Raw genomic sequence first — 15,320 nt, forward strand, 5'->3', positions numbered from 1 at the left:
ATTTTCTCTGAATTTGACAAATGCGAATGGATTAGACATTGTTGTACTTATTGCCCTTATATGTTATATATAGTTATTGTACTTATCATATATAGTTTCTCTTATATTAGATATAACCTTCTTTTTTATATTACATGAAAGAGGAAATATAGTGATATTTTGTTTATGATCTAACAAATAAAGATTTTGTAAAGATCAGAGTGCAAAGTTAGCCACACTAGTCAGCTATATAGGCCAGGCAATGGTGGCACAGACCTTTAATGCCAGCAGCCACACTAGTTAGCCATAAAGGCCAGGTGGTGGTAGTGCATGCCTTCAATCCCAACACTAGAGAAGACTATAAAGTGGGATGAGACAGGAACTTGCTGTCTTTTCAGTCTGAAGGTTTTGTAGAGGTAAGACCTCTCTAGTGGTTGGCTACTTTGCTTGTCTGATCTTTTGGTTTGAACCTCAGTATCTGTCTCTGAGTTTTTATTATTCATGCTGCAGATAAGTATTTAACAGTCACTTGCTCTTAGCACTTTGATCACTTATAAATCTCTGCACAGACTGCTGCCCAGTGCAACAAAGAAGCTTTTTTGACTTCTTCTGAGAGCAGCTCTAGTCTATGAGTGTAAGCATAAATATTTAGAAAGCAGTTTGATAACATGTCCTTTAGTACATACAACAGTACATTCCCTGCTATGACCTTTCAACTCTCAAACCATGGGCTTTTGGCTGAGTATATAACAAAAATCATGAATTTCCTCCCATAAAGCAGGCCTCAAACACAGCCAGAAAGTGGTTTGTTACCTCAGTAACAACATACTACTATTTTATCAGTAGGCAACATCTTGCTTGGCAGGTGTTATTCTAACATGTTGGGTCCATCATGGAGTAAGACCATTGATGAGTTTTTTCCTCTAGAGGCTTGCATAGCCCCCTCTAGCACTATGAAAGCCTCTTGTACCAGTTTCTGCTTTTCTTGTTTTAAATGAAGTTTTTGATTTATTTTGAATTGATTTCTTTTTCAGGTAAGAGATGTGGATCTAATTGTTCTACAGATGGATGTCCAGTTTTGCCTTCAGCATCGGCTCAATTGGCTCTCTTTCATTCTTTTGTATGTTTTTGACACCTTTGTCAAATATTAGATGGAAATGGCTCTATATATTTATTTATGGGTCCTCTATTGTATTCCATTGATAAACATGTCTATTTTGGGGCCAGTACCATGTTGTCTTTAGCATTATAGCTCTGTAGTATAATTAAAAATCAGGTATTATGATATCCCTAGCATTTATCTTTCTGTTTAGAATAACTTTGGCTAGTCACTGTCTTTTGTACTTCCATATCAAGTTTAGGATATTTTTTCCTAATCTGTAAAGAAAGTCTTTGGCATTTGATACAGATTTTATTAAATCTATAGATTACTTTTATTAGTAGTTATTTTCACAATACTAATTATGCCAATTCAGCATCATGGATTATCTTTCTTCCATCCAATATCATCTTTAATTTTTTCAGTGTCTTTTCATTTTAAAGGTCTTTCACTTCCTTAGTTAGCTTTACTTTCAGGTACTCTGCTGATTGATCTCCTGTGAATGGTATTCTTTTCCTATTTTTTTCCCCCAGTAAGTTTGTTGAGTATATAGAAAAACTATTATTTATTTATTTATTTGTTATATAAGGAGTGGGGCCCCTTGTTTGTCCCAGCTGCCCAGCTAGCTTACACCTGAAATAACCACCCAGAAACTGTATTAATTAAAACACTGTTTGGCCATTAGCTCTAACTTCTTATTAGCTAACTCTTACATCTTGATTTAGCTCATTTCTATTAATCTATGTATCGCCATGTGGCTGTGGCTTACCGGTAAGATTCTGACCAGCATCTGTCTGAGGCAGAGGATCCATGGCTTCTCTGACTCTTCCCTTCTTCCTCCCAGCATTCAGTTCTGTCTTCTCTGCCTAGCTAAATTCTACCTTATCAGGCCCAAAGCAGTTTCTTTATTCATTAACCAATGAAAGCAACACATGAACAGAAGAACCTCCTACACCATTTGCTTGTGTGTTTTGCCTATGCATGTGTACCACAGGTGTGCCTGGTGCCTACAGAGTCCAGGAGAGGGTGTTGCATCCCCTGGAATTGGAGTGGGCCTCCATGTGAGTGCTAGGACCTGAGCCTGGGTTCTCTGCAAAAACAAGTGCTCTTAACTCTTGAGCCATCCCTAGCTCCTATTCCTTTCTGTGTGTTGATTTTGGGTATTTGCAACTTTACTGAAAGATTAACCGAGCTAAAAGATTTCTAGAGGAGTCCATAGGGTTTTTTTTTTTTATATATGGAGTATGTCATTTACAAATAAAGATACTATTTGTGTCCCTTTCATTTATTTTGTTTCTCTTATTGATTGAACTCAGACTTTAAACATTATATTGTAAGAGTAGAAAGAGTAGGTACCTTCCTCTCATTACAGATGTTAATGTTTTCAGTTTTGCTCACATTAAATATAATATTGGAATATATTTGTCATATATTGTCTTTATTATTTCAGATATGTTCAACCCATCCTTAATCTCTTTTAGGATTTTATCATGAAGACATGTGGAACTTTATCAAATACCTTTTCTACATCTATCAAGATGATGATGTAAGTTTTGTTAAGTTTATTTCTGTATAATTGATTTGCATATGTTGAATGAGTCTTCCATTACTATGATGAAACTAACCTGGTTTGGTGTGTGATTTTGATTGTTCTTGAGTTCAGTTTGCAAGGATTTTTTTTGAAAATGTATGCATCTATTTGAACTTTGCATTTTAAAAAATTATTTATTTTCATTTTATGTACATTGGTGTTTTGCTGGCATGTTTGTCTGTGTGAGGGAGTCTGATCCCCTGGAATAGGAATTCTAGACAGTTGAAAGCTGCCATGTTATGACTGGGCATGGAGTTTGGGTCCTCTGGAAGAGCAGAGGTGCTCTTAACCACTGAGCCATCTCTCCAGTCTCCAATTTTACTTTTATTAATAATCAGTGCTTTGTTGAGAAAATTTAAAAATCGACAGAATCAATTAAAGTACAATTTTCATTTAACATATAGAAAGATACCAAGTAAATAACCTATAAATATATATCAAGGTCTTAGAAAATTAAAAAAAAAAGCCAAACCCAGAGCCATAGGAATCAGGAAGCAGTAGAGACCAGAGTAGACATGACTGAAATAGAGAGACTAAAAGGCTAATTCAGGGTTTCCGGTGCTGTGGTGCATTTGGTGCTGCAGGGAGATGACGAATTGAGAGCTTTGGCGAGCTGGAGAACCACAACATGGTATCAGATCCCATGGAACTAGATTTACAGGTAGTTGTGAGCTGCCATGTGGGTGCTGGTAAGTGAACACAGGTCCCCTCAAAGAGAAGTCAATACTCTTAACCACTAAGACATCTCTCCAGCCCAAAGCTATTCTTCTTAAGAAGCTTACTTGACATGAGACATAGTGTGCACAAGACTCCCCAAACCAGTTTTTTATCTACTCTACCTTATACTTTTCCTATCCTTTTCATCCCTTGGAACCTCCATCTTTTAATTCTTGATAGAAATGTACCAAAAGCAGGGCCAGCAACTCATTTAAGAGGGCAATTAAAAGTTTTTCAAAGTGGAAGAAGGCTTCTGCATTTAAAGGTTCTTGGTTCTAAGCAGCGACAGTGGTACTTCCAAGAGTCTTGAAATGCCAGCTAAAAGGTCACTGACATTGGGTGATCTGTTGGAGGAAAATACGTAAAACACTGCAGCGGCACTAAAAACATTAGAGGTGTAATCAGCAATTTAGAGCACCATTATTCACCTTGTCTTAGAGTGCAGCTGCGATCATGGATCACATCTTTTCCATCGCACAGAAAGTGCAACTCTGGATTTAACAATCTACCTCAGTCATAATAATAAAAACAGCACGGTACCAACACACACACAAAAACTTCCCAGATATATGGCCAAATCAAACGACCCAGGGAAACACCTCACATTGCTATAGCCACTGTGTATTGTCACATTGCTGTGATAAACTAAACTTGAGAAAAGCGACTTAAGGAAGGGTTCCTTTGGTTTAGAGCTTGAGGGTATAGACCACCAAGGCACGAAAGCCGTGGTAGCAGGCACGGGAAATGATGCTTAAACTGTGTCTGCAGTCAGTAAGCAACGAGAGACAAATACTGATGCTTACCCTGCCTTCTCAGGGATGAAAGAAGCAACTAATACAGGACATTCGTCCCAAGAGAGGGTTTGTTGCTCTGGTAAACCTGACCGTGTGGGTTCTTAGCCTCGGGAACTGGTTTGTGGAAAGAACAGGAAGAGTTTGGAACTATGGCCCAGAGAACCGCTAGAATGCGGAGTGTATATCTCTTAAGGGAACATTCAGGTGCGAGAGTTTTGAAGGCCAGACTGCCGAGAGAAATGTGGACAGTGAAAGCAGGAGCAGAAAGTTCCAGAAAGGAACAGGGAACTTAGTTTCAAGCCATTCTTAAGCATTTCGGTGGAGAATCTGGTTGTATTTTGCCCCGTGCGAGGTTTAAAAGTCATGAGCTAAATCGTTCAGCACGGGCAAGACAGCTTGGCGCCCATGGGCATCGCTCACTGTATTTTGTGAGATCTGCAGTGGGCACTCAAAGCAGAAAGATGGAAAAACTGGGGGTTCACAAAGAAAAGAGTGTGAAGGAGGGCCAAGTGTCAAGACAGGATGGAAGAGGGTGTGGACAAAGTAGCTCTAATTATTGTGATTACCAGAATTAAGCAGAAACCAGTACACTTTGCACTAGGACAACAGGAAAGCCCAGGACCCTACCGACTGCCAACCACTAAAAATTCCCAGGTGTAACCATGCCAACATCCTTAAAAAAAGTTCTCACCTGGAAAAGGTGAGAAAACAAAGATAGCCTTCAGGGCACGCTGAACCAGCAGACCTGCATCAGGAAATATGTTTTCCAGGTACAGGCTGTCCCATTACCTAACTAATTAAACCCCACTAGGTTCTCTCTCTCTCTCCATTCAAAGTTTATTTGGTGTTTTTGTCGGCACGACACTTGGGTAGTTGGTTGCATCATCCGTATTCAGAACTTACTTTTTACATAGTAATGCAATGTACATTCCAGACACAAATAACACACACAGTAACATCCTTTAGGATAGCCAAGCACAGGATATGCATACTGGAATTAGACACCGGAGCCAGGGTATGACTAGTAGGGAACTCGTTGGCCTAGGTGCACAGAACAGCGCCCCAGCAGGCTCCCAGTCTAACTGAAGCCTGCACACAATTGGCAGTGTGTCTCCGGGATAGTGGGACTGTTACATTCACCAGGTTACCACCACATAAGTACCACTTCGCGTCAGGGTAGAGCTGTGGGAACTGAGGTTTTCTCTAGGCCACCTTAACACAGCACCATTAACTACCGCTCAGACGAGGAGACAGAGCGTGTTCTCCAGAGAAGCCCTGCTGCAGCCTGGACAGGGACGTTGATGTTCTAGGACGTCTGAGGACCCCAGAACTGCAGATCTTGCTGGATTCCCCAGTGTGTGTCTGTTCTTTTCTTCAAGCCTGTCTCCTTCACTCCCTTCACTGCATCTGAGATTCTATTTTGTCGCAGGACACCAGGAACACTGAGGAATCCTTCTTGACTCCATAGAGACCCTTTATCATGGTGGAAATGGGATGAAGCTGCCTAAGATTCTCCATTATGCTCTTGGCCAAGTCTCCCATGGAAAGGCCAATGGCCCAAGGCTATACAACCTTTCAGTCATGTCATGGGTCCTGTCAACCATCGCCTCGTGAACCTCTTTCCACTGCTCCTGTCTGCATCAGTTCCCAGGTCTGGGTTGAGAATCTTCAGGAAGATGCTGGCAACCCTCATGCCACCCCACATGGGCACAGTGGCATCTCCATGCTCCTTTAGGACCCATCCATGTTAGTGTATCCCATGAACGCCCAGCCTTTCTCTCATCAGGTAACAGGACTGAGCTGACTCCAGGTTGGAATCAGATAACTTGGTGTTGGGGAAAGGCCCTTCTTTTCCAAGTCACAAAGATCAAGATACCCACTGGGTTAGAAACAATAAGCAGCTTGTGATCTGAACCTGTACTTCACAACACAGAGAAGGATGAACTTGAAGATGCTCACATTTCGCTGGCCCAAACTGAGTCAGCTTTCTCCCTGTTGCTGACAGGACCCTGCTGTGATGATGACCAGCTTGGAGTCTGCAGGCATGCTACAGTCTTCATCAGAGACAATTTTGGGCATTCTAAGGAAAAGGCTACCATGCTGAAAATGGATCATCTCTCCCTTCAATTTGTCTCCCGTGATATCGACAGGAGCAAGCTCATCTTGCCAAGTCCTTCATTAAGATACAGATAGCACCGCCCGACCATACTGGCGTGCGCCATTAATCCCAGCACTTGGGAGGCAGAGGCCTGTGCGTCTCTGGGAGTTCAAGGGTAGCTTGGTGTGCAGAGTGAGTTTCAGGAGAGCCAGAGCTACACAGAGAAAGCCTGCCTTGAGAAACAACAAACAAACAAACCAAAGAAACAAACAAATGATATGGATGGTATAAGCCAGGCCAACAGCATCAACCCCAACGATAGTAATCTTGTTTTGTGCGTTGTCTGAAATTACTGAGGAATGCACTTGAGCCATATCCGTACCTACTGGGCTCACTATTAGGCACTGTCTCATGCTGAGAGTGGCGTCTTCGGTGGCTGGCTGCCATCAGTACCTTTAAATATAGTTTCCACTTTGAGCTCTCCCCCGCTCTTTCCCATAGACATGGACATGCAATATTTGTTCCTGAGTCTGCTAACCAAGCTTGACTGTGAGTGTCCTAGTGACGTCTATGGAGTGCTGATTTCGACTGTGGAGCAGGCAGGAAAAGCACCCTGTTACGTTAAGGAATGGGAAATTCCACTGGCAATGGGAGCATAAAGTGTCAAACAGCTAACACCAGCCTAGTGCTCTGCTCCCTAGATGTCTACACAGAATAAAGGGAAAATGCTTTTCCCAATCTCAGTCTTCAAGTTACATAGTGATCTGAACTGAGACATCATCACTCAAGCATACCCACAAGGAGTTTGAGATACTATCTTTCTTTCTTTCCTTCTTTCCTCCTTTCTCCCTCCCTCCCTCCTTTCTTTCTCTTTCTCTCTCTCTCTTTCCCTTCTTCTTCCTTCTTCTTCTTCTTCTTCTTCTTCTTCTTCTTCTTCTTCTTCTTCTTCTTCCTCTCTCTCTCTCTCTCTCTCTCTCTCTCTCTCTCTCTCTCTCCCAAGACAGGGTTTCTCTGTGTAGCCCTGGCTGTCCTGGAACTCAGTCTGCAGACCAGGCTGGTCTCTGTTGGGAGCTGTGAACCCCCAGATCCTGAATTTCTGGTAAACAACTTGTAATGCTTACATCTGCTCTGAGCACGAGACCCTCAGGAGTTCCTGGTGGCAGGGGAGTGGTTTCTGCTGGGTTTGGCTGGGGTGTGGCTGTCAGTTAAGGATCTCTATATAAACGGCTCTGGTACACAATAGGGGGGCATTCTTGTTTCAAGGATGACCTGTGTCTCTGTCTGTGAGTCTTCATGTGTTTCAATCTGCAGCCCCTTGCCCGGTTCGCAGACTGTGTGGTAGCGCATAGAATGCAGACGGGCGTGATGCGCAGCAGATCTCGAACTCAGAAGGCTCCCCGCTGAGTGCTGGGATTAAAGGTGTGCACCACCACTGCCCAGCTGTGCCACCATCACCCAGCTATTATTCATCTATGATATTAGAAGAAATCAAAAAGTTTTATGGCACAATACTTTTTGTAATGTTAAGGAGAGACGGAGCATTTACTGATGGGAGATAGATAATGCAATACTTTCAGAAAGCAACTTGAGAGTGTCTGTCAAAATCTGAGCCTAAAGGTAGTGGTGCATGCTTTTAATCCCAGTTCTTGGGAGGCAGAGGCAGGCAGATTCTGAGTTCAAGGCCTGCTGTTCATATAGTGAGTACCAGGACAGCCAGGGCTATTACACAGAGAAACCCTGTCTCAAAGAAACCAAAAAAAAAAAAAAAAAAAAAAAAAAAAAAAAAAAAAAAAAAAACTAGTTACTTTCGGCCAGTCAGTCACTGTTTATCAGGCTAACACAGGCGTGAAGTGAAGTGCAGGTAGATTTACCCTTCATAAGATTTTTTAGTGTTTTGAGATCTTATTTATCTTTTATTTTATGTTTGAGCATTTTGCCTGTATGCATACTGTGTGCACCATGTGTGTACAGTGCCCGTGGAACTCAGAAGAGGGTGTTGGCTCCTCTGGGACTGGAGTTACAGATTGTTGTAAGCTACCATGTGGGTGCAGAGAATTGAACCTGGGACCTCTAGCATGGCAGCGAGTGTTCTTGAGGGCTGTGCCAGCTCTCCAGCCCCATTAGAGAGTTAAAAAATCAATTGTTGTTATGATACATGTGTGTGCATGGTGTGTGTGTGTGTGTGTGTGTGTGTGTGTGCAGGGTGCAGACAACTTTGTGTAGTCTATTCCTGCTTTCCACCTTTAGATATGTTTCAGGAACCAAACTCAGGTTGCCAGGCTTGCCACCCTCACTGTTTCTTTTGGAAACAACTTGAAATCAACTAGTAAAGAAAGGATTAAATAAACTGTCAAGTGTCCATGCAATGAAAAACCTTGTGGATTTTCAAAAAAAATGAAGCAGTTCCATGTATACTGACTTGGAATGTTGACTAAGCCGCAGCTTTAAACAGCAGTGATCACCCAACAAGTGAAGTACTTCGCAGGACCATCATCTAGAAAAGTTGTGAATGAAAAGGACTCTTTGCCTGTTTCCCATCCATTTATGACTTATGTATATGTGCAATGTGTTCTAGCTTGTTGCTAGGGCAGCTGAAGTCCTCAGAATTTCCTACAGACCGTGTGATTTAATGACAGAAATATTTCTCATCAATCTGAATTCTAGAACTTCAAGATCATGGTGTCCCTCGGGGAATTTTTTTCTTCTGAACTCTTTCTCTTTCTTGGCTTGTCAATGGTCTCCCCCACTGTCTTCACAAAGTCTTCTCTCTGTGTATCTGTCCTAATTACATAAGGATAACACATGCCTGAGGTCCTGCCCCAGTGACAGCTCTTCACCCGAATCTCTTCTTTAAAGAAATTATTTCCAGATGTATCTAGTCCCATTCTACAGTATGAGAAGCTTGGATTTCCACGAGTGGGTCTGAGCCAAGGAAGGGGATACAGCTAGCTCACAACAAGAAGGGATTCCTTTCTGTGCCTCAGGGAAGTTGGACAAGCAGCTATGACCCTGCTGGTCCTGGCAGAGGGGAGCTGTTGAGTCCGTCAACAGGTGAAGAGAGAAGTTATGTCTGCCTTTGAAGGTTATGCCTTATGTAAGTGACACAGATTCTTGAAACTCAATTGGTGTAACAGGACCCAAGACATCAGTAGGCCCCCAGACCTTAGCACAACTAACTCCTCAATGGGAAGGGTACCATTTGGGCCATAAGATTCAACACATAAATAGCACCACCAGCCAAATGAAAACAAAGACCTAATTCATCAAAGTCCGTGATTCTGGGAAAGTTTCTAAATGGATTAACTTCGCTTTTTGCCTTCTGTCATTCTACATCTGGCTAAGTGCTCCTGTTAATAACTGAAGTGTGTCAACAAAGAGTAAGGTTTATGATGCATACAAGTTTGCCCTGAGGAAGGCTCTGTGCTACACCACTAAACATGTGGTGCAACTGCCGGCTGGCTAGCAAAGACTTTCTGTTGGCTTGAGCCCACGACCAAGCAGTCTTCTCTGGTAGAGACCTCACAATAATGACCTATAAAAATAAGAAGAAAACAGAAAAACTTTGTTTTTTCTCCACATTGTGAATGTTCCTTCTTAACCTTTGCCACAGTTCAATATCATGGGCATTAGAATTAGCCAGAGAGATCTAGATTGGTCTCCTTTTGAGTGTGTGTGCCTGTGTGTGTGCGTGCGCGCGTGCGTGCGTGCGTGCGTGCATGCGTATGTATATGACCTCTGAGCAACCTTCTGAGACTTGTCTCGGAAAAAATTACACAGTCCATCCTGGGACAGATTCCTCTACGTCAGCCACACGGAACGGTGCTGAGAATTTTTCTGAGAAATGTCCCCATCGCTGAGACTGGTCTGGGCTCCAGGGCTTCTGGTTCACTCAAATTAATTCCTCTGCCTCTCTGGAGGTGGGGTGCAGGAGGAAGGGCATGGAGAAGGCCTGAGAGCCATTCTAGGGGGAGGCTGCCCTCCGGAGGTATCAAGGGCCCTCAGTCTCTATATTTGGCTCTGTCTTGCTTCAGGGATACCTACCGACCTTAGCACCTACATTGATGATGACAATCTGTGGGCAGCTCTTCAGACACTCTCTCAGTCCTGGATCCCGTTCTATGCACCCCCTCTGCACTTCCTTTACTTCTCCCCAACTCCCTACCCCCATAGCACTTAACACTTTTGAACACACAACAATTCCCAGGAATTGTTGCCTATGTTGTTTATAGATGATCAGGCAGCTGGGTCCATGCCTGGCCCATATAGATACTTGGTAGCTATCAGTTGATTAACAGGCAGAGCACATGACCGTCTGCTGACCATGTCCTTTTCCTTTCTGGACCGTGAATTCATGTGTCCCCTTTCAACATGCTGATCTCCACTTCTCACGGCTGAGGGCAACTAAGGCACCTGGCCTCTTATGTCTTCCAGTTTTGTGCTATCTTGTGATTAAGGCAGCAGGAATGTACTTATTTTTAGAAATGAAGGCTTACAAAAGATAAGGAACCTGGTTAGCGATTAAGATTCCCAGGCTCATCTTCACCTAAGTTTTATGCAATTTGTGACTTGGGATGATCAACTGTGGTCAGAACTCACCCTTCAGGAAGTTAAGTCTGCCTCCGCCTCATTCTCTTCCTCGCTACACATAGCCTTTTTGTTCACCTTCCTAGAAATTCAAGTCTGCTTCTTCGTCTTTAGAGAAATTTTACGAGTGAGGGTAGGTGGTTAACTGTGGAAGCTTGTTCTGGCTTGTTTTATATCAGCTTGCCACAAGCTAGAGCCCTTTGGGAAGAGGGACTCTCAGTTGAGAAGATGCCTCCATAAGACGGGGCTGTAGGCAAGCCTGTGAGGCATCTTTTAAATTAGTGATTAATGGGGGAAGGCCATCCCTGGGCAAGTTATCCTTGAGTGTATAAGAAAGCAGGCAAGGCAAGCTATGGTGAGCAAGCCAGTAAGCAGCATCCCTCCATGGCCTCTGCATCAGTTCCTGACTCCTGGCTCCTGTTTGAATTCTGGGCATGATTTCTTGCCATGATAGCCAGTTAACTGGACATTTAAAATAAAATAAACCCTTTTCTCTGTATATTGCTCTTGGTAATGGTGTTTTATCACAGCAATAGAAACCAGCTAAGACAGTAATTATGGCAGATTCAGGTCTGCACAGCAGCTTTGTTCAACAAACATTAAAGGAACACCTCCTGGGCCCCTGGCTTGGGACAGACTGCAGATTCTGCACAGCACCCCAAGAGGACTTCAGATAACCGTTATCATTTGTTTCCTAACCCACATATGAGCTTTTCTGAGACAAGCGAGCCCTTGTGAGTGCGAGGCCCAAATCTAGGTGGAGAGGGCATGCCCACATCTCACCAAGCCTTTCTTTCTTCTTGATTGAACATGCTCGATTTTAGGTGACTTCATGCAGAAGTGGGAACCGAATATTGTTTGGCACAGCAGAAAACCCCTAATACATCCTTCGGCAAGGAAGGCATTATACAATTGTCTTGGAAGTAAATTGCCTTCTTAATTATGGATGCCTGTGGCTACAATTACAGATAAGTAGCTTTTCCCACGTCTAAACTTCTTCCAGCTGACTTCTCTGAGGCCATGCTGGCAAGCCTCCCTGGATTTTCTGTTTGATTCTCAGAGGTGGTGAGGGAGATGGAAAGAGCTGGCCTGGCCAGAAGCTCAAAGGGGTCAGGGGTGGGTAGGTGAAATGATGCTGAAGAAACATCGTTTGGAACTGGCCCTGAGAGAAGGTTTGCTGCCCTGCAGCCTGGCTGGACTTCTAGATGGTCTTACCGCAGAGTGGCTTCCCAGGTACCCCTGCCCTTCCTGGGGTCCTGCATTGAGTGACTCATGAAGGGAGGACACGAAACTGATGTGAGCCATGCCACACAGGTATCACCCCAGAGCTCCGGAGCGGGTGCCCAAACTTTGTCAGGCCTGTATCTTAGACTTCCGTGTCCTAGGGCCAGATCCCATGTTTACCCTCATGGGCTCAGAAGTGTTGGTTCCTATTAAACACAGAACATTATTGTTTTCTGGAAAAGCCAGCCTGCAGCCAGAAGGTCAGGAGGGCAGGTAGGAGACCTGCTGAGGATCCTGACAACACAGGAGCGGACAACTTCAGCTCGTCATGATTCCGGGCCTTTGTTTGAGGAAGAGGGGGTTTCAGCGGTTTCCAAAGCAGAACAGTAGTACACAAAGGTGCCAGCTCCAGGCTCTAAAAGCCAGCCAAACGCAAGCCTGTATCTTTATCAAGCAAAGGCTATTCTTTCCATTGTGTCCGACGCAGGTTCTCACCATTTCTCTCCTCAGGCATTTTTGTGGCTTTTGCTACCTTTTGCCTTCCATTTGAAACCCGGATATAATTTTTTTTCCCAGTCTTGTACTTTATTGCCCTTCCATTAGGCCTTGACCGCATACTTGCGTAGCGGATACAGCCTCTCCTTCCGCTGCTGCTTCTTTGTCTTCAGCTTCTCCTCGTGATTGGTGAGCCCGCGGCGCACGACTCTAGCTTTCTTAGGTCGCAGGTCCAGAGGCTTGTACTTCTTGCCCTTGTAGAATTTCCTGAGGTTTTCCTTTTGAGTCTGGTTAATGACGGTGAGAACACAGGTGATGGATTTGCGGACAACTCGTATCTTGGAGAGCTTGGACACGCGCCGCCTGCCACCTTGGCGATGCGAAGCTGGGGTAGCTCCACCTTCAAATTGTCCAGTTGTTTTAGCAGCTCCTCCTTCTTCTTGCTGCGCAGGTCCCGAGCCTTAATCTTGGCCATGGCTGCGTTGCTCACCGCTGAGGCTGCCTGGTCAGAAAGAGCCGGATATAATTTTCTTACATAAAGCCCTTTGAAGAACCCTGTCAGCTGACTTGAGATACGGCTTGGTTTTTTCTCTCTAAGCTTAGGCCTCATGGCCCTGGTGGCTCATGACCTCTCCGGCTCCTCACCTAGAAGGCTGAGAGGGTTTTCCCTGTTGCCTTGGCTAGCTGGGCCAGCAATCAAGACAGTCGGCCGAGGTACTGTCCTTTCTAAAGGAGCTGCCAGCTTTCTGGGGTTTATTAAGATGTGGCCAAACCGATGCTGCTGTTCCCATCCCCAGCGCACCCTGCTCTCCCCTCTGCAGCCCACCAAGTCTGGGCAGAAGAGGGAAGCATGAAGAGACGGTGGTGAGGGGTTGTGAGGGCAAACAATGGAGGGGCCTGTGGGCAAGGGCGAGGCTTGGGTGGCCATGCTTGCCTCACCTCACACAGCAGGGCTCTGAGAATCACATCTCACCATTCAGCCAGAAAATGATTATTTGTGAGTGCAGTTATGTGTGTTTCCAAGCGAATCTGCATATTAGGATGATAAGTGGATTTAAAAAACTTAAAACTTAAAACTGTTTTCTGGATTCTGTTGTTTAAAGGAAACTGATCAACCAAATATATTATTAATTAAATTGTATATTAAAAAAATGGCTAAGACAATAAAGGTATGCCTTTAACCCTAGCACTCAGTAAGCAGAGTAGGAACTATCTACATAGAGAATTCTAGGTTAGCAAAGGCTAAATAGTGAAACCCTGACTTAAAGAAAAAAAAAATAAAATGGCAAATTTTATGTTAGATATGTATTACCACAATAAAGAAATTATTATAAAGTTATATTTATATGCTTGCTGTAGACAACTTGGAAAATTAAGATTTAAAGAGTCACTTATGTCTCTTCTTCCCTCATAGAATTTTTAAACTTGAGTCTTTTCGGGACTTGGCTACAAGATGACCAAAAAAAGGAGAAACAACGGTCGTGCCAAAAAGGGCCGCGGCCATGTGCAGCCAATTCGCTGCACTAACTGCGCCCGCTGTGTGCCCAAGGACAAGGCCATTAAGAAGTTCGTCATTCGGAACATCGTAGAGGCGGCTGCCGCCAGGGATATATCCGAAGCAAGTGTCTTCGACGCCTATGTGCTCCCCAAACTCCCTGTCAAGCTGCATTACTGTGTGAGCTGTGCTATCCATAGCAAGGTAGTCAGGAATCGATCTCGGGAAGCTCGGAAGGACCGAACACCCCCACCACGATTTAGACCTGCTGGTGCTGCACCGCGACCTCCACCAAAACCCATGTAAAGTGGCTTCATAAAGATAGAAGAAAACACCTTGGAAAAATCAAATGGAACTTAAACTTTTTAAAAAAAAAGAATTTTTAAACTTGAGATGGCACTATTTATATTGCATTGTTAAAAAATATTTTAATGGATACATGTATTTTAGAGATTTACAAAACTGTGTTTAATAGCTCAGTGTTTGAGGCAGTTCCCAACAATAATTATGCTGACACATTAAAAAAAACAGCTTTAACCAAAAGCAATTTACAGATTCAATGCAATGCCCAGCAAAATTCTTACACCTGTAAGAATGGCCAAGATCAAAAACACTGATGACAACTTATGCTGGAGAGGTTGTGGGGAAAAGGGAACACTTCTGCATTGCAAGCTGGTATAGCCCCTTTGGATGTCAGTGTGGTGATTTCTCAGAAAATTAGGAAACAACCTTCCTCAAGACCCAATAATACCACTTTTGGGTATATATTCAAAGGATGCTCAATTGTACCACAAGGACATGTGCACAACTATGTTCATAGCAGCTTTGTTTGTCATAGCCAGAACCTGGAAACAACCTAAATACCCTTTGACTTAAGAATGGATAAGGAAAATGTGGAACATTTACACAAGGGAGTACTGCACAGCAGAAAAACCTGGCATTTTGAATTTTGCAGGAAAATTGATGGAGCTAGAAAACATCATTTTGAGTGAGGAAACTCAGACCCAGAAAAACAAATATCACATGTACTCACTCATAAATGGTTTTTAAACATAAAACAAAGAAAACCAGCCTACAGTTCACAGTCCTAGAGAACCTAGACAACAATGAGGACCCTAAGAGAGACATACATGAATCTAATCTACATGGGAAGTAGAAAAAGACAAGATCTCCTGAGGGGGGAAAAAAAAAGATCTCCTGAGTAAATTGGGAGCATGGGGACCATGGGAGACGATTGAAGGGGG

General features: G+C 43.6%; 1 protein-coding gene and 2 pseudogenes across 1 annotated transcript; 1 reads left to right on the forward strand and 2 right to left on the reverse strand.

Annotated features, from left to right (window-relative positions):
- Positions 1-5,486: 5,486 nt before the first annotated feature.
- Positions 5,487-6,652, reverse strand: LOC121464831 (annotated as a pseudogene).
- A 6,033-nt stretch (positions 6,653-12,685) lies between these two features.
- Positions 12,686-13,056, reverse strand: LOC121464669 (annotated as a pseudogene).
- A 965-nt stretch (positions 13,057-14,021) lies between these two features.
- Positions 14,022-14,382, forward strand: LOC121465088 (40S ribosomal protein S26-like). Its single transcript, XM_041678271.1, has one exon. It carries the CDS (start codon positions 14,035-14,037, stop codon positions 14,380-14,382), a length of 348 nt encoding a protein of 115 aa, XP_041534205.1. The 5' UTR covers positions 14,022-14,034.
- Positions 14,383-15,320: the final 938 nt, after the last annotated feature.

Source organism: Microtus oregoni, unplaced genomic scaffold, assembly GCF_018167655.1.
Source record: "Microtus oregoni isolate MIOR12 unplaced genomic scaffold, Mior012 000029F_ref0000214, whole genome shotgun sequence".
NCBI classification, from domain to species: Eukaryota; Metazoa; Chordata; class Mammalia; order Rodentia; family Cricetidae; genus Microtus; species Microtus oregoni.